The 27,233-nt window shown below is 34.1% G+C and overlaps 1 protein-coding gene and 2 pseudogenes across 1 annotated transcript; 2 read left to right on the top strand and 1 right to left on the bottom strand.

Moving 5' to 3' along the window:
• The first annotated feature begins 168 nt into the window (after nucleotides 1-168).
• LOC138693784 (NADH-ubiquinone oxidoreductase chain 4-like) lies at nucleotides 169-2,316 on the top strand (annotated as a pseudogene).
• Nucleotides 1,578-2,450, top strand: LOC138693806 (NADH-ubiquinone oxidoreductase chain 5-like; annotated as a pseudogene).
• On the bottom strand, nucleotides 2,128-25,456 carry LOC138693785 (pneumococcal serine-rich repeat protein-like). The gene is made up of 3 exons (XM_069817588.1): nucleotides 25,335-25,456; nucleotides 14,159-14,821; nucleotides 2,128-3,150 (listed from the first exon to the last, which is right to left on the bottom strand). Exons 2-3 carry the CDS (start codon nucleotides 14,781-14,783, stop codon nucleotides 2,462-2,464), a joined length of 1,314 nt encoding a protein of 437 aa, XP_069673689.1. The 5' UTR covers nucleotides 14,784-14,821; nucleotides 25,335-25,456; the 3' UTR covers nucleotides 2,128-2,461.
• Between the last annotated feature and the right edge of the window lie 1,777 nt (nucleotides 25,457-27,233).

A 27,233-nucleotide genomic window follows, 5' to 3' on the forward strand; every position in this document is an offset into this window, starting at 1 on the left:
TTTGTTTTTAATATTATATACTTATCTGAACGGTTTTAATTATGAATTATTTTTTAGAATAATTTTTTTGACATTTTCTGTTTGTGAAGGTGCTTTGGGTTTATCTATTTTAGTTTCTATAATTCGTAGTTATGGTAATGACTACTTTCAATCATATGTTATATTACAATGTTAAAATTCCTAATATATTTAATTTTTTTGATCCCTTTATGTTTATTAGGTAATTCTTGATGAATAATTCAGTCATTAATATTTCTTTTATGCTTTTTATTTATATTTTCTATATCTGGTTTATTTTATTGAGGTAATTTAAGTTACTTATTTGGTAGAGATTTAATTTCCTTTGGTCTAATTTTGTTGAGATTATGAATTTGTGTATTAATAATTATAGCGAGAGAATCTATTTTTCGTTATAATTATTATAGAGACTTTTTTTTATTTATTATTCTTATTTTGATAATTATACTTTATTGTACTTTTGGTAGATTAAGAATATTTTCATTTTATTTATTTTTTGAGGGTAGTCTTATCCCAACCCTTTTTTTGATTTTGGGTTGGGGATACCAGCCTGAACGACTTCAGGCTGGTATTTATTTATTGTTTTATACTTTATTAGCATCTTTACCTTTATTAGTTGGTATATTTTGAATTTATAATTTCTTAGGTCTGTTATATATCCCTTTATTGATCAATAATCTTTATATTAATAATTTATTTCATTTATGTATAATTATCGCATTTTTGGTTAGGATGCCTATATTTTTGGTTCATTTGTGGTTACCTAAAGCGCATGTAGAAGCTCCTGTTTCGGGGTCAATAATTTTAGCGGGTGTATTGCTAAAATTAGGGGGATATGGATTATTACGTGTATTTGTAATTTTAGTTGAATTTTCTATACTTAATTATATTTGAATTTCTATTAGATTGATTGGCGGTGTAATTGTTAGATTAGTTTGTATGCGCCAAACTGATTTAGTCATTAATTGCTTATTCTTCTGTAGCTCATATAGGAATTGTTATTGGGGGTTTAATGACTTTAAATTACTGGGGGTTTTGTGGATCATATATTTCAATAATTGCTCATGGTTTATGTTCTTCTGGTTTATTTTGCTTGGCAAATATTTCTTATGAGCGTTTAGGTAGACGGAGACTACTAATTAATAAAGGTTTAATGGGATTTATGCCAAGAATAGCTATATGATGATTTTTGTTGAGATCTTGTAATATAGCAGCTCCTCCTTCATTGAATTTATTAGGTGAAATTAGATTACTAAATAGTTTAGTAGGCTGATCGTGATTAACTATATACACTTTAATAATTTTATCTTTTTTTAGTGCTGCTTATACTTTATACCTTTATTCATATAGTCAACATGGAATATATTATTCTGGTATTTATTCTTGTTCTTTAGGTTATTCTCGTGAATATTTATTATTATTTTTGCATTGATTTCCATTAAATATATTAATTTTGAATAGTGATGTTGTTGCATTTTGATTATAAATATACTTAAGTAGTTTAATATAATAAAATATTGATTTGTGGTGTCAGTGATATAATTTATTTATCTTAGGTTATGATATATATATCAATTTGTTTTATTAGATTTATTTTTTTATTTATATTTAGAATTATTTTGGTTCTTATGGGATTTTATTTTGTTATTAATGATATAATTTATTTTATTGAGTGGGACATTATCAGTTTTAATTCTGGGTCTATTGTTATGACTTTTTTGTTTGATTGGATAAGTTTACTATTTATAGGTTTTGTTTTTTTTATTTCTTCTTTGGTTATTTTATATAGAGATGATTATATAGATGGTGATATAAATATTAATCGATTTATTTTATTAGTCCTTATATTTGTAATATCTATAATATTTTTAATTATTAGACCTAATATAGTTAGAATTTTATTAGGTTGGGATGGTTTAAGGCTGGTTTCTTACTGTTTAGTCATTTATTATCAAAATGTTAAGTCTTATAATGCAGGGATAATTACTGCACTATCTAATCGGATTGGGGATGTTTGTTTATTAATAGCTATTTCTTGAATATTAAATTTTGGAAGATGAAATTATATTTATTATTTAGAATTATTAAAAGGTGATTTTGAAATAGAAATTATTTCCTTTCTTGTAGTTATTGCTGCAATAACTAGGAGAGCTCAGATTCCATTTTCTTCTTGACTTCCTGCTGCTATAGCAGCTCCTACTCCGGTATCTGCTTTGGTACATTCTTCAACATTGGTTACTGCAGGTGTTTTTTTATTGATTCGTTTTAGAGTTACTTTTAGTGATTGATTAAATATTTTTATTTTACTAATTTCTGGTTTAACAATATTTATAGCTGGTTTAGGGGCAAATTTTGAATATGATTTAAAGAAAATTATTGCTTTATCTACTTTAAGACAGTTGGGTTTGATAATAAGTATTTTCTGTTTTGGCTTTATTTCATACTAACTTTCATACAAAACTGTCTCTGCTATTTTATTAGCTGCTCCTGCTGCTGCTTTTGCTGCCACTGACGCTGCTGCTGCTGCTGCTGCTGGTCCTGCTTGTGCTGCTGCTGCTCCTGCTCCTGCTGCTACTGCTGCTACTACTGCTACTGGAAAAAATTCTGATTTCCCCCCTTCTACTGCTGCTGCTGCTGCTGTTGTACTAAATGCTACAAACCCTGGTCCCGCTACTCTTGATGTTACTCCTGCTACTGCTGCTGCTCCTGCTGCTATTGCTGCTGCTACTGCTGCTTCTGACCCTCCTTTTCCTGCTGCCATGGCTACTATTGCTGCTGCTACTGCTGCTCCTGCTACTGCTTCCGTACATCCTCTTAAATTGTTAACTTCTCCTTCTCTTGCTGCTCCTGCTGCTGGTACTGCTACTGCTGCAGCTGTTGTAGCTGTTGCTACTGCTGCTGCTGTACTAGCTGCTGTGTCGGATACGTCGGTCGGCGTTGCTCCTGCTGTTGCTGCTATTGTCCCTGCTGCTGCTGTTAAACCGACCACAACTATCGCTTCAGTCCTTGCTCCGGCAGCTGCTGCTGCTGCAGCTGCTGTTCCCCCTGAAATTATTGGTGCTCCAACACCTGCAGCCACTGCAAAACCGGACACCAATCCTGCTACTGCTGTTAAGGTTATTCTTGCTCCTGCTATAAATTTAGGAGACACAATCAGATAGTTAACTCTTTTCAATCTCCCAAAATAAAAATTAAATAATTTTTATTACAATATTACATTTTCCTGTACCCATGTTAAAGTTTAAGTGTGCTGCAAAGTCAGAGAAAATTTACACAGCTAATCACCAACTGTGTATTTAATAACATATATTTTTTTTAATTTCCACTTTTGAGTAGTGACTCTCATCTCTATCTCCCTCCGGAATGAAATTGATATTCTCACAGAATCAGTTAAACTGGCCTAAATATTTAATACTTTAATTCACTTATGGAACGGAATTTCTTTATAATCTCTACATAAACCGATACACACTTTCCCCACTCATACACACGGCATGCACAAGCTGTCAGTGACCTGCATAGACTATTTCCGATACATGTAAATCTTATTTTTAAGTGGAGGTGGTTGTATAATTTGAAATTTTTCCTATTTCATCGTAATTTTCCTTTTTTTTTTTTTTTTCATTATGTAGAAATATTGCTGCAACAACTTAAATTTGAGATTAGTAAAAAAAATTGGGGCAGAAATCTTGGGGAGAAAAAGTATCAGGGCACTAGTTTGCAACAGTGAATATATCTCAGCTATTTTTAAGATAAATTCAAAACCTCTTTGTCTTTTACTCCTAAAAGCACATTCTGTAAAATAGTTATAGCATAATTTTGATATTCGTTTTCACAATGTTCAAATAAAGCATAGGCTACATCTTAAGAATAAATTTTAGAGATATTTTTTAAATGCAACAAAATAACAAATCTCTGCTACACAGAAAAGTTTCATAATACCCTAAGAATGAGTATTTCAAATATCATGCATGTAGCATCAAATAGTTCCGAAGATATAACGATATTAACTCTTTTGTGTGAGAATAAAACAAACAATTAAAGTTACCAGAAATTTCAATCAAAGTTCAGTGTAATTTAAAAAACCTGTGCATCAGAGCTTTAAAATGACAGCTAAAAGTACCATAAATGTATTAAATTTTAGTGTGAAGAAAGTTTCAAATTTCACATTTTTTTCAAAGCAAGACTTTTTCTTTTTAAAAATATACTGGTTTTTCGCCAAATTTTAACCATCCTTTCCCCTTGAAAACACCGTGCACCATAGCTTTAAAAATGGCAGCTAAAAGCGCTATAAATGTGCATTAAATTTGTGCGATGAAAGTTTAAAATTTCAAAGATTATTTTAAAGCAAACCTTTTCTTTTTAAAAATTTGCTGGTTTTCCACCACATTTTAACTATCCTTGCGCCTTGAAAATCATGTCTACCAGAGCTTTAAAAATAGCTTTGCAGTAGCTGACAAGGGCATAAATCCACATTAAAATTTACGTAATATATATATATATATATATTTCTCACATATTGAAGTGTATTTTATAACAAAACCATTTTTTAATTCAACGGTTTTCCACCATATTAAAGCCATCCTCTCTCCTTAACATTCACTGTAGCATTTACAATGAATTTTCCTATTTTCTTTTTGTATTAGTTTTCTTTTCTTATTGCTTGCCTATTTTTATTTAACAATTTTAATGACAAATACGTATGTATTTATTCCCTTCTAGTTACTTATCCTGTATTATAAACCATAAAGTCATTAAATTGTGATATAAATATGGAATTTATTGGTGAAGCTATAAGAGACGAACATTTTAGCAATGTAATGGCATCTTCAGGTCTTGTACAATTAGTTAACACAAAATGAACACTTTCAGGAATATTTGATTTTCTAAAAAAATACTCTCTTAAATATGAATATAAGCATGGATCAATAACACTAATGAGAATGTCATAAAATAAATAGTTGATTTACTTTCGATTACACTAAAACACAATTACTTTTCTTTCAATGACGAAGTATACCAACAAACTAAGGGATTAGCAATGGGTGATCCGATCTCAGGCCTTCTAGCCGAGATTTTTCTACAGGAATTGTAAAACAAACACGTTTTCCAGTTTCAAGACAGAATTCAATATACAATTTTATGCTCGATTTGTTGATGATACATCGGTATTTTGTAACAATAACAATCTCCACCTGAAGATGATTTTTAAAAAGTCGAAAATATTTGTGGATTGTGATGTGAAAATTGTTTTCTGTATTAATTGATTAGTTGTTGAATGAAATTGTAAAATAATTCATTATTAGAGAAGGATTTAATTAAATCATCAGCCCTCCAGCGAGGGTGACCACAAGGATCCTGAATACAGAGCAGTTATGTTTTTTTAAGTACATTAATTAAAAAAAAGAATACTAAATTTTAGATTTGGGATTCGCTTGTTGCCAGAATGTCATATTCACAAAATTATCTTTCTTGAAAATATAAATGATGTTGAATGATATGTAAAGAGTCAACTTGTCTGAAATCTTAACCTCAATATGACTTTCAAATTTATCGAAACCAGCCAGGCAAAGAAACTTGGATACACGTAGTTGAACATTAAGGTGAAATTACATAAAACCAAAGCCAATCTTCGGTTCAACAAACAATGCCTTCAACATAAAGTGATCAATAATAATTCCATAGCTGCCAAGAAATTCAATGACAAACTCAATTCTGTTGGCTCAAAAATTAAATTAAATTTCAAAATAAGAAAAAAGAAACACTCAGTAATAAATTATATACACTGCATTTAATCACAGCAAAATCAACTGGTATATATTGGGATAGCATACAAAAAAAAAAGCAAGATAAAGTTAATCAATTGATGAAAACTAAATATGAAACTTTAAACAAGAAATTAGACACCCTTTTAACTTCAAAATCGCAGCGAACTACATCATCAATTCAACTAATAGATTAACCAACTTAACAGACACTTCTCTTTCCCCATCAGAATTAGAAATCATTAACAGAAGCTACATACATAACTACGAACCATGTGATGAAAATAAAATTCTCGACAATTTAATAATAGAGACAGAACATATTATACAAAGTAGCTCACATGAAAATAAAGAACACCTAAGATATCAAACTTCAAAAATAATCTTAGAGCATATTAAAGATCCCAAAACCAAACATCAAATACAAAAAGCTAAATCCGAACATAAGAAGGTCATCAAGCTAGAGAAAAAATTTAATCGAAATAATATCATCCATAATAAAGCTGATAAATCCGATTCTATTGTTCTAATGGGAAAAAAAGAAGATTACGTTAACAAAACATCAGAATTTATCACTAAAAATCAAATAACAGAACTTAAAGTGGATCCTACTGAACTCTATCAAAAACAAATAAAGCAGGCTATAAAATCAGCAGTTGACCTAATTCCCCCGTCAAAATCCTACAGATATATAAGTATCTCTATCTTGAAGATTACTCATAAAGCAAATTTATAAATGACACCTGTCATTAATAGTATGCAGGCTCCAAATCACAAAATTAATAAATTCCTGTTACAGCTAAAAAAAAACACACACACTTCCAATAGAAAATAAATATACACTTCTGAATTCTCAACAACTTATTCACAGTTAGGTCTGTTAAAAGTCAATAAACATGATAAAATGATTTCCTTGGACATATAAAATCTTTACACGAACATTCACATAGATGAAACCATTCAAATAATAGTTACAAAATTACAAGGATTACATATCAACCCTAGCACAGTAAAACAAATTGAAAATGTATTACACATTTCTTTATATCAAAATTATTTTACTTTCGATAATAAAATATACAAACAAACAAAAGGTTTAGCTATGGGAGATTCAGTGTCAGGCTCCATAGCCGATATTTTCCTTCAGCACTTAGAAAATCAACATATTCCTAATATACAGCTACAACATAGCATTAAAGCATACTTTCGATATGTTGACGACACTTTAATAATATACAATAGTACTTCCTAACCAGAACAAATTGTCAATTCCTTCAATAGTTTGCATCCCGAAATAAATTTCACGCATGAAATAGAACATAACAGAAGTATTAACCTCCTTGATCTGAACATTAATTTTAAAACATCTAAATTTATCTACAACATTTACTGGAAACCTACATCAATCAATTATACCATACATCAAACATCTAATCATCACAGTTCAGTTCAGAAGCTCGGAGACTGCAGTCGGGTTTTTGTGTGCTCCGTGTTGCAAGTTACTACAGTCTTAACAATGGGTAGAAACAAGGATGCAAACTGTGAAGGAGGAACTGGAAAGGATCACGAAAATCAGATTATTTCCACCCTCAAACTTATGTTTGAGGATCTTAAATCTTCAGTGCACATGGAGGTGAATGAACTAAGAAAATCAGTTGAATTCATGCCTTCCGAGTTCAACAGAAAAGGCACACACAAGACATGAACTGAACTCCAAGCAGGAAGTGATGAAGAGGCTAGCGCAAGAGAATGACCATCTCAAACAGGAAGTAAGTGATCTGCAGCAGTACACACGCAGAGACAATATAATGCTATTTGGAGTTCCGGAGATTGATGAACAATTAACTTATGAAGTCCTAGGCGATAGTGAATTGGTGCAACATGATGTAAGCATAGCACCTAAACTCAATGCGCTACCCAAAATACACAAAGAGAACATCAGACCCCTAATCAACTACAAACAGGCACCAGCACACAAACTAGCCACACACACGGACAAAATCATCACAAACAAAATAAAATTCAGAAAACAGACAACAATGAAAAAACACTATAGACCTAGTCAACAAAACAAAACAACAACACATACCACACAGAGCAACACTAGCATCTTTCGATATCATTAACTTATACACTAACATACCAATACAAGATACATTACAGATACTAAAACAAATGCTCATAGACAACAATACACCACAAGAATACATCGAAGAAATCATCCAAATCACAGACATCATAACAAAGCAAAACTATTTCACACACAACAACAAATACTACATCCAAACAGAAGGATTGCCAATGGGATCACCCATATCTAGCATACTAGCAGAGATATTTTTACACAATATAGAACAAACATACATACTCAACAATGAACACAACAAATATGCAGACAACATAATATACTGGCACAGGTACGTAGACGACATACTCATACTATACAAAGGAAACAAAAGACAAATACACAAACTACACCAATACATAAACAAATTATACCCAAAACTTCAATACACACTGGAACTTGAAAATAACAACTCCATAAATTTCCTAGACATCACCATAACAAAATTGACAACAAACACATCTTCAAAATAAACAGAAAACCAACCACCACCACCACACACATACACAACACATCTAACCACCCCATACAACACAAACATGCTGCATTCAGGACAATGGTACACAGATTACTCAACATACCCATGAGCCAACAACACTACAATGAAGAAGTGAACACAATCAAACACATAGGACAAGAAAACGGTTACAATCCAAACACAATAGACAACATCATAAGAAAAACAAAACAAAAAGTTAACAAACACAAAAACACAACATAAACACAAGAACACAAGAAATACATCACACTAACATGTGAAAACAAAAGCAGACATAAGATCGCATCTTCATTCAGAAAGCAGAAATACAACATAGCATACAGAACAGAAAACACACTACAAAGACATCTCAACACACAAAAAACACAAACAAATAAATACGACCACACAAATGTAAACAAACTCACATGTAATAGTTGCGACAAGTTCTACATTGGACAGACAGGCAGATCATTCTAAACACACTACAAAGAACACATTAAAGCAATAACCAGAGGACACAATACATCTACATACGCCAATCACATAACCAATGCTAATCATACATACAATAACACAAATGTGGACAAGGAAATCCTACACATACAACCCAAGAACCAAAAACTCAACAAAATATACCAACACACTAAAACACACCCCGATCAAATTCTCAACACACAGATCAATTTCAGTACACACACACTATTTGACTCCACTTTTCAACAATCAAACGCACCCACACAACAGGCAGAGGAGTTCTAGATGACGCCGAGATCTAGTAGGCTCTGAGGATGGTGTGATGAAGCACCGAAACAGCTGTAAGCCGCACAGACTTAGATAATTAACACGAGTAAGTCCGCTAGTTAATCAATTACTTAAATTTCATTAATCGTCCATCATTCAATTAATGTATTGACCATATTTTCCTAAAAACTGGAAATAAAATTTTATACCTGGAGTTTACGCAAGTGCAATAACAGATCATTATATGACTTTTGCATTGTTGTCAACCAGTAATAAAAGTATCAGCAGAGAAGCCACTGAACCTTCGGACAATTATAAGCTAATTATAAACCATAAAAGCCTAATATATCATATTAATAATATGACTTGGAAATCTATATTCTACAATGAAGTCCTTACTTACAAATATTCTAATCATGTCCCTCTCAAATTCTCAAGTAAGTACAAAAAAATTAAACTTTGGATTACCACAGGTATTGTTAAATCAATACTATCTAGAGATAAGTTAGCTAAGCAAGTTAAACGTGACCCACAAAACATTGTCTTATTAAATTATTACACAAAATATAGAAATATTCTCACTAATGTAATAAGGACTCAGAGAATCAAATATTATTCTGAAAAATTTGACAAAAATAAAAATAATCCAAAGCAATTTTGGCAGACCATAAACGAAGCTACTGACAGCCAATGTAATAAAAATACTATATTAAAGACAATTATAAGTCGAAATGGAATAAAAATTGAAAATAAGGAAACTATTGCAAACGAATTTAACAATCATTTTACTAATGTAGGTCATGACATTATATATTCTAATATAAAAAAGAAAGTATTTAATACTCATCACTATAAGCTTACTTATAATAAAAGTTTATCATCTATGTTTATGTTTCCCGTAAACGAATGTGAAATCGTTAATATTGTAAACAGTTTAAAAAATAATGTTGCTCCTGGTATTGATGGTATTACAACAAATACCCTGAAACTTATTATCGAAGCTATTTCTAAACCACTTGCCTTTATATTTAATTGGTGCATATCTCAAGATATATTTCCCTCAGCCCTAAAAAATGCTGTGATGATACCAATTCACAAGTCTAGTGACAAATATAATCTTAATAATTACAGACCCATTTCACTATTACCCAGTCTCTCTAAAGTATTTGAAAATTGTATAAAAACACTGTTAACACAATTTTTAGAAAAAAATAAAATAAAATAAACCACTAAATGATAATCAATTTGGTTTCAGAAAAATTTGTGCACTGATGATGCTATTATGGCCGTTACTTAAAAAATAATTCAACAATTAGATGTAGGAAATAAATGTCTAGGAATTTTTCTAGACTTACAAAAAGTTTTCGATACAGTCAATCACAATATACTTTTAATAAAATGGATAGATTGGGAATTAATGGATTGCCTTTAAAATTATTTAAATCTTACTTAAGTAACAGAACTCAGTCAACTAAAATCAATGATCACCTTAGTGAATTACGTAACATTGGTATAGGTGTATCTCAGGGATGATTTTAAGTCCTGTTTTGTTTTTAATATATATCAACGATTTACTTAAAATTGACATTGAGAAATATTCTGGTACTCTGTATTTTTATGCTGATGATAGTGTGGTTATATTTAACAGTTCGAGTTGGAATGAAACTTATCAAAATTCTAACAGTGGTATTAATATTATTAAAGAATGGCTGGATGATCACTTACTTTCTTTGAACATTTCTAAAACAAAATTAATACCATTTTCATTAACATCACATGACCTTGAAGAACTAAACATAAATAATAATAGAAACATAACAATACATGATTGTAACCTACCTACTTGCTCATGTAACGCTTTGAGTATATCCTCACAAGTTAAATATTTAGGCATTATTATTGACCAATATTTAAAATGGGACAAGCATATCTCATTCCTGTGTAACAGATTGTGTAAAACAATCCAAAAATTTTCCATTCTACTTTCTTATTTTTTTGATATTCATGTGCTTGATATTTTATTCAGTTCTTCATGCTCTACCACTGATATTTTTTTGGCAATTCATATGCATAATAATAATAATTTAACTAACGAACAAATATCCAACTTAAATACCTAATCCTCTATACAAAATCGTAATAAAATAAATTCTCAGATTGATCCAGTACTTCTGCCAGGTAGCCTACATAGTTTTCTTCATGCCAATCACTTCTTGTAAAGGTCAGTCGTGTTCTGCTATGCTACTTCAAGGTTGGTGACCCTCCCCCCAACAACTTCCATGCAAGTATTACATCGAACAGCATTCTTCATACATCACCTTTCACGGTTCATGTATTCATACTTAAATGTTTCTAAAAATCTTCCCTTATTGTGGTTGCAGGATTTCTCCTCAAATTTATCATCCAAAATGAAACAACACGAACACATTACGTAACACAGCATGTACAAGCAGATTGCATATTGATGAAGATACTCAGGATATTTACATTATACACTGTGTACCTTAGTTTTAAATTATGTTAACTGTTTTGAGTAGGCCTAACCATTAAAACTGTTCTACGCACTTATGACATATACACCGTTACTATCAAGAAAATCCTTTATTAGTTTTTGCATTTAACCATGGCATCATATTTTATAATATGGACTTTGGTTATTCCCTATAACCTATTGATGTTACATTTGTAACACACATTTTTAACAATCCAATAGTTAAATTTTCATTGTGGTTGTTTTATTGAAGCATGCTTATACGTATATTTAAAAGAATATTTTTTATAAAACCAGATATTCCTGAAAGTGTTCATTTTGTGTTAACTAATTGCACGAGATCTTGTAGCTTCACTAATAATAAATTCCATATTTATGTCGTAATGACTTCATGGTTTATAATAAAAGATAAGTAATTAGAGGGAAAGTGAGCAAATGCTGGGTAACTATCGGTGCCGGACTCCAGACTCATTTCATCGGCATTATCACCTTCACCTCATTTAGATGCTAAATAACTAAGATGATGATACAGGATCGCAAAATAACCTACTAAAAAGAAATAAAATAAATAGAAAATCTGACCACAATGCTTAATTGTCGCCAAATTGCACAGTGTTTCCATGAGACTCAAAAGCTGACCAAAAATAATTTTTCCATTTTTAGTTTTATGGTGTTTACAATATACCCCAACTATCTCCAAGGTCTGGGGGTCATAAAACAGCCACCCTCGTAGCAGGTCTTATTCTATGCAGTTGTATTCGAACCTTTCAAGCAAGTGCATGAAGTGTCGTTTTTGCTGTGTTGTGTTTTTCAATCAGAATTTCAGTTACCAGTATTATTTTTTGTGCTTCTATAGTTGATTTACAGGTAAGTGTTATTATAGATTGTTAGAGTTATGTTTTTGAATTAAGAGTACGTTGTTGTTATTATTATAATGATTAAGTATATTATGCTTGGCTAAGGACCCGTAACCATATTATGTAAAAAAAAAAGGTATCCCTGTAACATGCCATGATGGCACTTTGGGGGCATGGAGGTAGAGCCCCATGCTTTCCATGACCTCTGCACTAGAATGAGGTGGTGTGGTCGGCACCACGCTCTGACCGCCTTTTACCCCCGGGAAAGACCTGGTACCCAATTTTATAGGAGGCTGAGTGAACCTTGGGACCATTCTGAAAGTTTGGCAACGAGAAAAAATCCTGTCACCACCTGGGATCGAACCCCGGACCTTCCAGTCCGTAGCCAGTTGCTCTACCAACTGAGCTACCCGGCCGCCAACCATATTATGTACAATTTTATTTTCTGATTCCTTAAGTTCGGTCTTCATGCAGACTAACAAAAATTGCCTCACGTTGCCCCGTGTTATTTCCTCGACAAATGTGTAGTCTGACATGTTTACTTAATGATCTCGAAAGGTAAAACTGCCCATACTTCCCCTTTTGATAAGATTTAGATAAATATATTTATTGGCGTATTTCAAATTAATCGTCTAGAATACAAATATTCTCAGTATTAGTTCATTTCTTCTCTAAAGCAGAACTATGTTCAATTTGGCTATCAAATAGTTAGAAAAGTTAAAATTAACAAATTTTTCGTCATTTATTTTGGTTTCAGAATGGAGTACCGTTGCAAAATGAAAGGAATTGTTAGATGATTTATAGAAGGAAAAAAGCGGTAGTGAAAAACAGAAAGACATAGTATTGCAGTTTCTTATTACAAAAATCGGTATAGAAGACTCCTACGATCAAATTAAATTGTTAGAAAGACATTTTTCCCGTTTTTTCAGTAATTTGTTTTCCAGACTCGATAAATCGAACAGAATGAGTGATAGATTTTTTAAAAACAATGAGCAGTGGTTAGATTAAGAGTTTGTATGTATTCATTTAAGTGGTCATGAAGTGTTATGTTAATTTTCTGTGTATACCTACACAAAGAACAAAAAAGCAATACTGGCATTTAATTAAAACATCGAGTAAGGAAATAGCCCAAATTAATTATTGTGTGGAATAAATTTTCAGTGGTTAATTTTCCCTAAATTTTTATTTTTAGTGCCTTTTAGGTGTCTGGAATACAATTTTTAGTGCCTCTTTAGGAGCCTAAAATACTATTTTTCAGTGCTTTTTTAGGAACCTAAAACACCAATTTTTAGTGTCTTAACTTCCGATCCGTACTAATAATATATAAAGTGTTAAATTAAGCGCCTTTATTATGGACAAAGAAAATTGGGCCTACCACTTCACTGTTCAAGTATAGGCTACCCAGTATAGACCTGATATATTGTTAATATGATATTATTTTTTACTGTGCACTGGGTGGAAACAAGGGACGGAGCATGAGATTCAGACATATTTTAGCACATAAAGAAAAAGGCCGCGAAACAAAATGAAAGTTTTAATAGTTGGTAACACTAAGGACTGCACATAATGTAAAATTACTCTAACAGAATTGCTTAACTATGAACAAATGGTGAGGGAAACATAGGTAGGAACACGCAGAGAGCAGTCTATATGAAAATCATAAAATTGGTAACTACTTACCATTTAACATATAAAGAAGTCCACCAAATGGTCTTCTTAAAATATCCCTCCAATGGTTTCTTCTTTCCTCATTTTCTTCTCGTTCCTCTTCCTCTGGTTCATCTTCTCCTTCTTCTGCTGCTTCTTCTTCCTCTTGTTCCGCATCTTCTTCTTCTGCTGCTTCTTCTTCCCCTGCTTCCGCATCTTCTTCTTGTTCTTCTCCTGGTTCATCTTCTGGTGCCCTCATAGGATCTGGCATGGGGGCTAGCAGGGGATCTGGCATGGGGGCTAGCAGGGGATCTGGCATGGGGGCTAGGATGGGAACTGTCATGGGGGCTAGCATGGGACCTGGCATGAGGGCTGGCATGAGAGCAGGCATGCCAGGTCTCAAGGCAGCTAGGATGGGGGCTGGCATGGGACCTACAATTGCATATAAGCCACCTATACAGGGGCTTATCCTGGCACGAAGCATGGCAATTGGTATGTCAGTTGGAATGGCATCCAGCATTGGTAGTTTTTTAAGTGGCATGGAACCTGACATAGGAGCTTGAATGGGGGCTGGCATGGGACGTCGAATAATATCTAAGGCACCTAGACAGGCACGTATCATGGCAAATTGAATGTCAACTGGCAGGGTGGCTGGCATGGGGGCTGGCCTGGGAGCTGGCCTGTCTTCCAAGAACTCTGCAACATAAAAATAAACTTGATCGTTAAGCATGTCATTGCATTCACTGGCTTTCAGTGATAACATTAATAGGGCCACGATTCGTATGCAATTGCATAGTTTTACTGTCCATTTGGAAGTCATACAAAATCACTTTATACACATTTTGAACTACTGTAATGACGAATATTCCAAATTAATTGTGCATATTTTTACATATTTCAGGCGTTCTTGTACATAATAGACTAATAAGCAAGCAATATTTTTAGTATTTCGTGGCACAAAGCCCCAAATTCGCATATTTTGCAAAAAAAATATTCTGAATTGCTTATCACATAATATTTTTATCTTAACTGTACTCGGTGGCAGGAAATTCCTTGAATATGCAGTGTGGGTGTGGAAAAATCCAAACAACCACACTATGCTTTTGTTACTGCATAACAAGAAGCATTCCCAAACACCTCTACCTACCTGAATTAATCATCATCAGCAGCTTTACAAATAGCCTATTAGGCCATGTGGCCTATTACGATCTCACAATAAAGATGAATTCTCCCCACCCCCTCTTTTTGGGTCGTCCCAGAGATCTCTTCCCATAGACTTGTAGTGAAGTATAGCTTTCGGGATTCTGTGGGATCTCATACGTTTCAAATGGCTCTTCCAATTGTTCTGATATTTCTGTATGAAATGGAATACTGATTCCAGATCAAGCTCTTTCATACTTCGTCGTTGTGTTTGTGGTTCCATTTTGTACAGCAAGCTATTCTTCACATAAATCTAATTTCGTTATTGTTATTCTGCTTTCATCCAGTCACCTTAATGTTCATGCCTCACTACCATAACAGTGTACAAGGTTTATTAAAGGCGTGTTATAGGGACTTTCTTAAAATGGAAGGTTGCATTATCCTATTGATTATTCCCATAATTTTGGAGTATTTTACAATTTTGCTCATATTCAAATCAAATATTAATTTCTAGCCAAGATATGTAAAATCATTAATTCTTTCTAAAATTTTGCCTTCTAAACATTTTACGAGAGATTTGTTGCGACGAAAGTGTGAAAAAAATAAGAACAGAAGAACATCCCTTTCCTGTTGCTTAGCAATAAAAATATGATTAATTCACAATATACAGCTCCAGATATTTCTAAGCATGATGTACTTGTTCGGAAACGAGAGAATTAAATGAAAATTACAACCACACGTGCTTAATTGTCGCCACATTGAGTGAAACGAAGGGACCGAGTGTGAGATTAAGATATATTTTTAGCACATAAAGAAAAAGAGCGCCAAACAATATGAAAGTTTTAGTTGTTGGTAACTTTAAGGAGTGCACATAATGTAAGTACCATTACTGTAACAGATACAAAGGAAGACGCCGAGGGCGATCAATCTGAAAATGGCTCTGAGACATAAAATTTATATTTACTTACGTCTAAAAAGACGACGTATACAAAATACATTTCTTAAGGGGAGTTGGTCGTAATGAGGGTAAAAAAAAATGATTTTTTTTTAATTCACTAATATTGTACAGCGAAATCTCGTAAACAATTTGATATACAGTTTATATATGTTATTTTATCATTTGAAGGTTTAAAGGGCCCGAATTTAAAACCCTGCGCTCCTCCTGGCTTGCACTGCCACGCCCCCTCTAGCTGTGTCAGGTTGTCAAGCTCTAAAAGGAATCTTTCTCTTGATTTTGGCTCTTTGGTATATTTTTTGTTTGTTTGTGGTAGCCTTGAATGAGTCAGCGGGAGTGAAGCTTGTGTGTTCAACAAAGGAAACCTACTTTGTTATTGTCGTGTGGCGTGTTTTCAGTAGAGGTTGCGAATACGAGTGTAAAGTTTAGTTTCAATTTATTTTGAGAGTTGTGCATATTGTAATACAGTAAAATATGGGTAGAATTAAAATTTTTAACTCTAAACGTAAGTTTAGAGGCAATAAATATGTAAAACTTTCTAGTAATAACCCTGCAACTCCATGTGCTAATTCTAACCTGCAATCTACATATACTACTACTCCTCCAAATGCTTCAAGAAAGAAGATAAGTCATTTATTTGGTGATGAAGAGCATGTAAATACAGTTCTAGATTCAGTAGAAAATAGTGGAAATGTTATTATTAATTATTATCATCGTTTATAAATAGTAGTGTTAGTTGCTCCAAATGTAAGTCTGTAAATAGTGTACATATGAGTGAAGTACAAGAAAGTAGAAAAGGTTTATCAACTTGGATTAGGTTAGAATGTAAGTACTATAAATATTCAGCCTCTACCATGACATCTCCTGTAAATACACGAAAAATTGCAAGCATAAATCTAAGATTTACCTATGCAATGAGGTGCATAGGCAAGGGTCAACAGGCAGCACGTATCTTCTGTTCTGTGATGGATCTCCCACCACCAGCGAGAAAGTTCAATACGTGCAATAAAATTCTGTGTGAAAGTTTGGAGGCAGTATCACAGGGTTCAATGTTAAACGCTGCCAAAGAAACAAAGGAAATGGAAGAGAGTGCTGAGACTACTGTCGTAATAGATGGTTCATGGCAGAAGAGAGGATTTTCATCTCTACATGGCGTTGTGACTGCGTCTCTACTGTCAGGAAAGGTGTTAGACGTACAAACATACAGTAAATATTGCACAGGATGCAACAAACGTGGTGACCATAATTGTGTCAGAAACTTTGATGGATATAGTGGAGGGATGGAAGTTGAAGGTGCTCTGGCAATATGTATGCGGTCTGAACTGTCCAGGGGTCTTCGATATGTGCACTACCTCGGTGATGGTGACTCAAAGGGATTTCTTACTGTAACTGAGGCCAAGCCATATGGAAGTGATGTAGCTATAGAGAAGCTGGAGTGTGTGGGTCACGTCCAGAAGAGGATGGGTAGACTGTTGAGACAGCTTTGTAAAGATTCAAAAGGAGAAAAACTTTCAGATGGTAAGCGTATAAGTGGACGAGGTCAGCTTACTAGTATAGTAATTGACCTGCTGCAAAATTATTATGGCATGGCAATTCGTGCAAATGCTAATAATTTGCAGAATATGAAGAAAGCAGTGTGGGCCACGTACTTCCACAAACTTTCGACAGATGAGAATCCCTGCCATGGTCTCTGCCCGGCAGGACCTGCATTACGGTGTGGTTACAAACGAGCATTAGCAACTGGTGGTGAGTACAAGCACAAAAATTCTTTACCATCTGCTGTGCTTGAAAAAATCAAGCCTATTTACAGACATCTTGCTGATGAAAAATTATTGAAGAAATGCCTTCATGGCAAGACCCAAAACCAGAATGAATCATTCAACAGCTGTATCTGGCAGAGGGTTCCAAAGACTGTGTTTGTTGGAGCTCAAACTATAAAAATTGGTGTTCTGGACTCTGTTATTTGCTTCAACGATGGCTGTTATAGTAGGGTCCACGTCATGAAGGCAATGGACATTGAACCAGGTGAAAATATGAAGAGCAGACTGAAAAAGTTGGATATTGACCGAGTTGCCAAGGCAGATAAAGTGGTAGCAGACATGACAAAGGAGGCAAGAGTGAAGAGGAGAGGTGAAAAGAGGAAGAGAGAAGACAAAGAAACACACGAGCAGGATTCCTATGGTCCTGGGCAGTACTAGGAGTGTAAAATGCAGGTTAGGGCATGTGCTTGATTTTATTTTCAGTTTCCTGAAAATTTAAATTTTTCACACTTTAGGTGCATGTAACTCAAAAACTATTTAACATAGATCAATGAAACTTTCAGGGCTTGTTTATCTTCACATTACAAAACTGTCGTGCAAATATTATAAAATAATTCCTTTATATAGTGAATGTATAATATTTTTTAGAGGTGAAAATTATTCTTTTTTTTTTTTTTACGGTGAAGCTTGGTATAAGCTCTATGCGCATAATATTGCAGATATATTAATACTTTTTGTAGGGTGTGTTTCAGTATCAATTAGCAGTAAGTGGCTAAAATTTCAATTCAATGTGGCCGGTAATAAGTGAATACAGTGCACCTAATCACATGAATGTAGTAAATTTATAAAAAAAAATTGTTTAAATTCAAAAATTATTTTAAGGCGAAATATTTACTCTAGCTTCACAAATCATTTTTTATTTTAAAGCTTAATGTGTATACACACATCACTAAAAAAATGAAAGAGATATGATAAATAGTATTATATTTATGACTTCTTGAAGATAGGCTATTTTTACCATTATTCCGATGTTACATCTTCCATTACTTAAGAAAATACTCTACCTACAATTTTACAATCTATGATTTGGGAGAAAATAAAGGGTACTGCTTCATGTGGCATGAGTCCGTTGCCAAAAGGGGCTGCAATGAAATTGGTAGTTGCCTACTGAAGTGGATAGAAAGAAAGAAGAAAGAAAATGAAAATATAAAGGAATTTATATTTTTCTCAGGTAACTGTTCAGGACAGAACAGAAACAGGTATAGTTTTCCTCTTTATTTATTTATAAGCGAGAAGTTCAATGTTAAAATTACACATAAATTTCTGGAAAAAGGACACACACAAAATGAAGCAGATTCAATACATGCTTTACTTGAAAGAAGGAAAAAGGGACGAACAATATTTACACCTGAACAATGGATAATGCTAGTGAAAATGGCTAAAACAAGTGGAAACCCATATGACAAAACTGAAATGGCACAAAGTGATTTTAAAAACTTGAAGTCTTTATTCCCAGGTGGGTCGTTTTCGACCCATTGATTAAAATTATTTTCCACGCGAATTAGTCTACGCAACACTATGTGTCTACTTTTCTTAGATGCACAAAGGTACAGTGCACTTGTGGAACACGCGGGAAACCAACAGACCACGTCATTATTGTGCGGGAACTTGCCGAATAAATATGACGCAACTACCGTCTGCCTTGGAGAAGAAAAAGTGAGCAAAAACTCTGTTCAATCCGTGGATTTTATTAACAATCAGTGTTTCCTGCCAAGAAGATACAGGAGAATATGTATCTTGTATGTTTTTGTCAATATTTACGCTATTTGCTGTACAGTAGGGCTTAGAATTTAGTGTGGGTCGATAACGACCCACTAAGCACTTATTCGAGGATTACCTTTCACATAGCTTTTCATTATGAAATCATTTTGTTCTCTTATTATTTTCCTTTGAGCGATGTTTTTACGAACAACTACCTCAATAGAAGTTTGTGTTAGGATTAGCAGTGCTTTTGGGAATGATAATTCTGACAGCACTTCTCAGAATATCTCACGCTTATTACCGCTTTCGTTTACAACATTGTTTTATTTGTGTAATGTTATATCTCACTGCTTGGGATGCGCTCTGGATAGTCTTTGACGAACTAAGTAGTTCATAATTCTCGGCACTAGCGGCACCTATGAGAGAGAGAGCCGAGTGTGAATAACAATCAGAATGACCCCGTCTTGTCTTTTTATTCTCTTCATGAGAGTCCCCTACTGGCCCCATCTGAAAACTGAGATCCTTCATTACAGTTTCCATAATCATAAGTATTCTCTGTTATCAGACTCACTGGTCTGACAGTAATCTAAATTCTAGGATAGTTGGAGAGATCTGATTCTTCCAAAATCCCAAAATACGGGGCAGATATATTGATTGATCTACCTGAGGATAATGGATGCAAATTCTGGAGATGAAGATTGCAAGGACTCCGACTGAGCTCAACTACAAGCCACAGCAGAGTTAGTGACAGAGCTACTAGACATTGTTCAGCCTTATAATGAGGAAGGGGGCACTGATATTAGAAAAGATTCAGATCTTATCAGCAATGAAATTGAGAATTCCCCACCACCGACACGTAGAATAAAGTGAGAAAGAAATAAAGGTGAACATCATGTCTAACGAACATGAAGTAGCCCCTTTACAAGAAGAGGAAATCAAAGTTCGTCTGCCTTGTTTTTCGTAAATATAATTGCAATATGAGTGGAGTACATACTTCTGATATACGTGGAAAAAATAGCACATACCATTACTTTCGTGGTTATTAGATGTGTGCATGAACAATGCTTGGCTTCTCATTCAGTCGATCATATGGAAAGTCTTTGGATGCATTCGCCTTCGGCCACGAAATAACGCAAGCCTAAAATATGACACTTCTCCAAAGAGTGGAAGACGAGTTCGTTTCTTCGATACCATCAAAGAATACCGGAGAAAGGATCACTGTTGGTACTATAGCCCAACAACAAAAACGGCGATACGAGATTTGTGGCAATGTAAAAGCATGTCAGAGGTGCACCATATCATGAGTAGAACTAAGGACTTATGTCATGTATTTTTAGTAGGTTATTTTACGACGCTGTACCAACATCTCATGTTATTTAGTGTCTGAATGAGATGAAGGTGATAATACCGGTGAAAAGTGTCCAGGGTCCAGCACCGATAATTACCCAGCATTTGTTCATATTGGGTTGAGGGAAAAACCCGGAAAAAACCTCAACCAGGTAACTTGCCCCGACTGGGATTCGAACCCGGGCAACCTGGTTTCGCGGCCAGACACGCCAACCGTTACTCCACAGGGTGGGCCTTATGTCATGTACCATAATTTATTGTGTGTTTCAAATTATTTATTTCTTCAAGTACAAGGTTTCCCTTCAGATTTGTGAATGTAAAATACATGTGAATGTGAATGTAGCTCTCAGGGAAATTATAATTATTATTCAATAAATATAAAAAAAAATAGTATGCGTTTTTAATATGGTAATGATTTGTTTATACATTACTTTTAAATTTAACAAGTTGCATACTACGCAAAAACATAAATAAAACAAGAAATCATCAAAACATTATAATGAACAAATTCTCGAGGAAGTGCCTAGTGGGTCGTTATCGACCCATCCCATAAATTTTTACCGAAGTAACAAAATCAGTATTTTCATAGTTCCTCATGCTTACAACGTCCCTCTGACTCACTTAATATGATATGTGAAACAAAAATTAAAAAAAAAAAAAAATAATCTGGGCATAAATGGGTTAATCACTGACGAAAAGGGCAACTGGAATTTCACAAAAGAAAAAGAAAAAGTTGTCTGGTTGAAAGTTAAGTTAGAATTGTTCCAGAATTAGGAAAGAAGATATTCTTAAAATACAATCATTTTGATGAGCATGAACATAGTATTGACATACAGCACAAAATCAGAGGAAGACGCAAATCTTGGAAGGATATCAATCTCAAATGTGCTTACACTGCTCCACTTCCCATCTCCCAAGGTAAACTGAATGATCTGCTATTACTGTGTGATGAAAAACATCCCCACATTCCTGGCATTTATCATGGATTCTACAAGGGACTTAAAACCAGCGAAATTGCTGAAAATTGTGACAGTGATGAATAACTTTAAAATCAGTGGTATTGTGAAACATATTATTATATTTTTGTAAATGTTTATGTACATTTATGTTTATAGCAATGTAGTTACAATGTTTTTAACTGTAAACGGTGACATTATTGTGCCTTCTTCCGCAAGCAACACTATTGTATGTCACATACAATATTCTTACAGGGAATTCGTGTTAAACTTTCAGTATTGTAAGTAACAATACGCATATAAGGAATGATGTCAGAGAAATGCTATCATTACAATAGAGTAGGACGTCCATTTCAATAACGAAAATGTAAACAAATGAGACCTAATTAAAAATCCTGATTTTTCACAACAATCCAAAGTTGTTTTTAATCCTACTGAAAAAGTTCATTTTGTCAGTTACAATGTTATTCGATGGTACCATCGAATTTTGATGAAAATCTGTTTCGTATGAGAAAAGGTACTAATTTTATCTAAATTCACCCCTACAATGAGACAGTTTCTTTTACATAAGTATAGTTAGAGTTTGTATATAAAACAAATATACTGCCTATAACTACTGTGTAAATTTTAACGAAAATCTGTTAGATAGAAGAAAAGTTATTAATTTCCTCTAAATGCGCCCCTTATAAGGGGTAGTTTCCCTCAAACGTAACAAGAGTTGCTGTACAAAATAAATATACTACCTGTAACTACTGTACAAAGTTTCATGAAAATCTGTTAAATTGGAGAAAAATTAATAATACGAGTAGTTGTTAACTTTTCTATAAATTCAGCCCCTATAAAGGGTAGTTTCCTTTATACAAGCGTAATCGGAGTTTGTATACAAAACCAATATACAACCTATAACTACTGTACAACTTTTCATGAAAATCCGTTAGATAGAAGAAAAGTTATTAATTTTTCTCTAAATACACCCCCTTCTATTAAAAAATGAAATTGATTCGATTCTGGAATGTAGACTATGATTAGATCGTAAAAAAGTCCGTTAAAAAGAAGAAAATGGCACTAATGCAACAAAAAGTATAACATTTCCTAAATATGGCCAGTAAACATTTAAAGACCAAAAAATACAAATAAATGCAAGTAAAAGTAGAGTATATTGGTTTATGTTGACGTGAAACGAGTTTATATTGTATCCTGCATTGTTTGTGATGTCTAAGAAAAAATATGATATTTCATAACTCCGAGCCCTATTCATCACTCATCAACTCACCACTATTTTCCCACCTCACTTCTGATATTCCCATCACATCCATTCTGATTCCTCTCACTGTTTCCTTCAAGTTTTCCAACTTACCTGGTACAGGCGGAGTCTTCGGTCTTCTTGTCAATCTTCTTGTCGATCTTGTCCATCTTCTTTTCTTCTCTCCATTGGATTTCGTCATGACATGTCCTTCCCCAGTATCCCCCACCCGGACATCCGATTGGGGGGATAGTTTACGTCCGGTATTTTTTACCAGGGAAAGACTCATCATGGCATTTTTATCATATCATCTTCTTGGGATATATAAATGCGGTAGCCTCCCATTGCTATCCGCACACCACTCTCTCTTTCGCATCTTAAAAGATCCCAGGGGGCCCCAGCGTGAAGGTGAGGAGAGTGGATTTGACTAATTAGGCCCTCCGGACTTCACCGAAATTTACCACAAGGGTTAAATATCAGTTCCATCAGGGTTTTTGACCCGATCAGAGACCAGGAAATCCCAATTAGCCTTTGCCCCCCATATTGAGTTTAAAGCGTTATTAAAGGTCATCCATGCGAAAGAATAACTGAGATACTTATCGAACATAACACCAAGAAAGTTAGTCTTCCAGGATTTAAGATTAAAGTTACGTCATTGAAATACTAGATATGTAAAATTAACATTATTACAAGAAATAAGTATTAAATCTCAAATCTCTCCGCAGTGCATATGAGGAGAAGGCATATGTCACTGTTGTTAGGGATTCCTCTGTTGGATAGGGGAGTTAAGCTTGAGGGCCCCTTAGTGCTATTCGACAGGAGTAGGCTACGTGCCGGCACCAGGGTTCTCCTTCTCTCTTTCTCATCTTCATCATCATCATCACTCATTCCATATACTATACTTACATATACACTCACCCTAGTACAAGACATAACTCTCCACAGACACACAACATGTACAGCGTGACCCGCGAAGTGGTGTGCAACTAGAAAATGGGGCACAGTTCTGCCATCTATCCGCAATATGCAAAACCCGAATCACGTAAAGTGAAGTGGGTAGACATTAAATACATACTAAGAAATAAACATGAAGTTCTGTCTACATTAATAAATAAGATTACTATAACGGTCGACCTGTGTGGCGCAGGCGGTATAGCGCTGGCCTTCTGTGCCCGAGGTTGCGGGTTCGATCTTGGCCCAGGTCGATGGCATTTAAGTGTGCTTAAATGCTACAGGCTCATGTCAGTAAATTTACTGGCATGTAAAAGAACTCCTGCGGGGCATAATTCCGGCACACCGGCGACGCTGATATAACCTCTGCAGGTGCGAGCATCGTTAAATAAAACATAATTTATTTGTTATTAGAACGACACCATTTTTTAAGTTCACAAATACTATTAATTAATTTTTAGTTTGCTCATTACCTAGATGCGAAGCAGAAACAGAAGAAATCAAATGTCTATCAAGATTAAGCAAACTAACACTTCAATATTATTCATTTATGCAGTGATAAGAGAAGTTGTGAAACAAATACAAAGGAAAAATCGTGAACTGAATACAGTTTATTAAATTAATAACTATAGGATTGATATAATTCTGAAAAAAAAAAAAGTTTCAATTTTTATTTTTATTTTCGTGTGGAGTGGGGGACACAGGTATGCATGAGATGATTTTGATTGTGCTACTAAAACCCCTTTAGTCTTGGTGTTGCCTAAACCCCAAGAGACACCGCTATAAGGAAGAACATGCTGTTTTATCGTCTTTGAAATCGACATGTTTTCACACATTTGAACATAGACGCTATCAAAAAATCTCTACAAACTAATTTCAAGAATTAAGAAGAATTGTCCGTTCAATACGTTATGAACATGCAATAATTTAACGTGTATATTTCTCAAAGCCAAAGCCTTACATTTCTAGAGGTAAACAATCTTGAACCCTCAGTTTCCTGCCACTGCAATGTGGACCAGGAATATTTCTTGAGTAATAGTTCATGCTAATTCAATTATTTGACGTAATAAAGAAGATGAAAGTCGCAAGGCCTTACCTTGTTGGCATCATTAATTCCACTGTCTGTTATCCTGATGTTAGTTAAAGGGTCCCACTCCATGGGCTGCATGTCACTGTCGGCGTCGATGCCTTCCCACTGCATGGGCTCCTGTTGTCCTAGAAAATTTCAGAAATGTGGAACAATATATGGTAAAACTTTAATCGACGATGGTGAAGTTTTAAAGACTATAAACGGCGTAATTTGTCTCACTTTAGAACAAAAGTAAAGTGATGTGTCCCATGATTTAGACTGACGCAATTAGGCCTACATTAGACTAGTCTTACCTAAATGAGAGGATTCTATGGAAGATTTAGAGTTCACTTTGTCTGAAAATGTTCTCTGTCGCAAGCAGATCTCTCTGTAAACCTACAATACTGCAAGTAACTTCGATAATAATCGAATCAGTGAATTACTTGAAAATTCCTGGACTTGTTTCGGAAGTTCTGAAAGACTTGTAAAAGCCGCCTAAAATGTTTAATTTAATTTAATTCAGCTACTGACAATTGGCACAGATGGACTAGGGAAAGAGACTCTGTGCTGGGATGCGAGTTTGATTACACTCCGGCTGATTGATTATAATTATGTGCATAACCTATATTTTATTTCCACGCTCTCGGAGGCAGTGCCGAAAATGCAGTACAGACAGTGCAACTTTCTACATTCAAACGTGGAAAGATAAAATGTATCCACTTTTTTTTTCTTTCCGGCAGCTTGCAAGTCTGTTATTTAACGAGGTCACTCAGCGTTGACTGAATTGGTGGAATGGAGGTGATATTAAGGCAAAATGAATCTATGGTGAGCTACGGGAATATGTGACCCAAACAATTGATCAGACCAAGTAGGCTGGAAGTAGTTATGAGATTCAATATATTTAAATTTCTGTCAACATTGAGACCGCTTTGATAATAAAAGCACCAAAAAGGAAAGATGAGTTCGTGTCAATTTAGCCGTTATTAATTGAGGGGTCTATGATTAGTTCGTGGCCACCTGTAAGACCTCTGATATTGTGAGTTCGTAACGTTGGTTAAAAATTATAGATATTTCGAAGCAATTGTTCATTCGTACAATATATTTCTATTAAATTAGAGACAGATGAAGATTTTCGTAACAGTTACTTGAATTTGAATTAGATTTAATAACAACTACGAGTATGAACATACTGTAATACATTATGCCAGTCTTTCTCAAACTTTTTTCCATTTCGGATCACTTTTAACGTAGTGTACAAACTTGGAATTCTTGTAGTCCATTTTTATTATTATTATTATTATTATTATTATTATTATTATTATTATTATTATTATTCATTTAATGAGGTGGGTGTAACTGTAGAATTGAAACTATGTTAATAATGCACATACACTTTCAAAAACTTGCATTTTCAATTCGGTTTAAAGTGCACATTCGCTATAGTCAGTAGACCTACTATGAACTTGTATAAGATTTTTAAAAGAGTAAAAAATTAATAACTTGATAAAAAATTCCAGCACACTGTGGAGTCATGGGGAATGAAACTGCAGACACACTTGCCAAGAAAGGCACAACAATAAAACAAAAATCTAAATTTAATTTCTCATATTCCTCAATAAAACGCTTGATCACTACAAAATTTTCTCATTCATACCTACAAGAAATAGAATCAAATGCTAAAGACAAAAAATGGATTACACTACTTTCCAACCCAGACATAGTCCCCCAGAGACCAAGGAAAACAGCAGTTGCAGCCTTCAGACTATTGACAGATCATGACTGTCTAGCAAGTCATCTCTACAGAACAGGCATCTCAGCTCACCCAGTAAATCTGACATGAGCGTGTCGCATTTAAGAACACTTAAATGCCATCGACCTGGACTGGGATCGAATCCGCAACCTCGAGCACAGAAGGCCAGCGCTATA

Source organism: Periplaneta americana, unplaced genomic scaffold, assembly GCF_040183065.1.
Source record: "Periplaneta americana isolate PAMFEO1 unplaced genomic scaffold, P.americana_PAMFEO1_priV1 scaffold_21, whole genome shotgun sequence".
Classification (NCBI taxonomy): Eukaryota; Metazoa; Arthropoda; class Insecta; order Blattodea; family Blattidae; genus Periplaneta; species Periplaneta americana.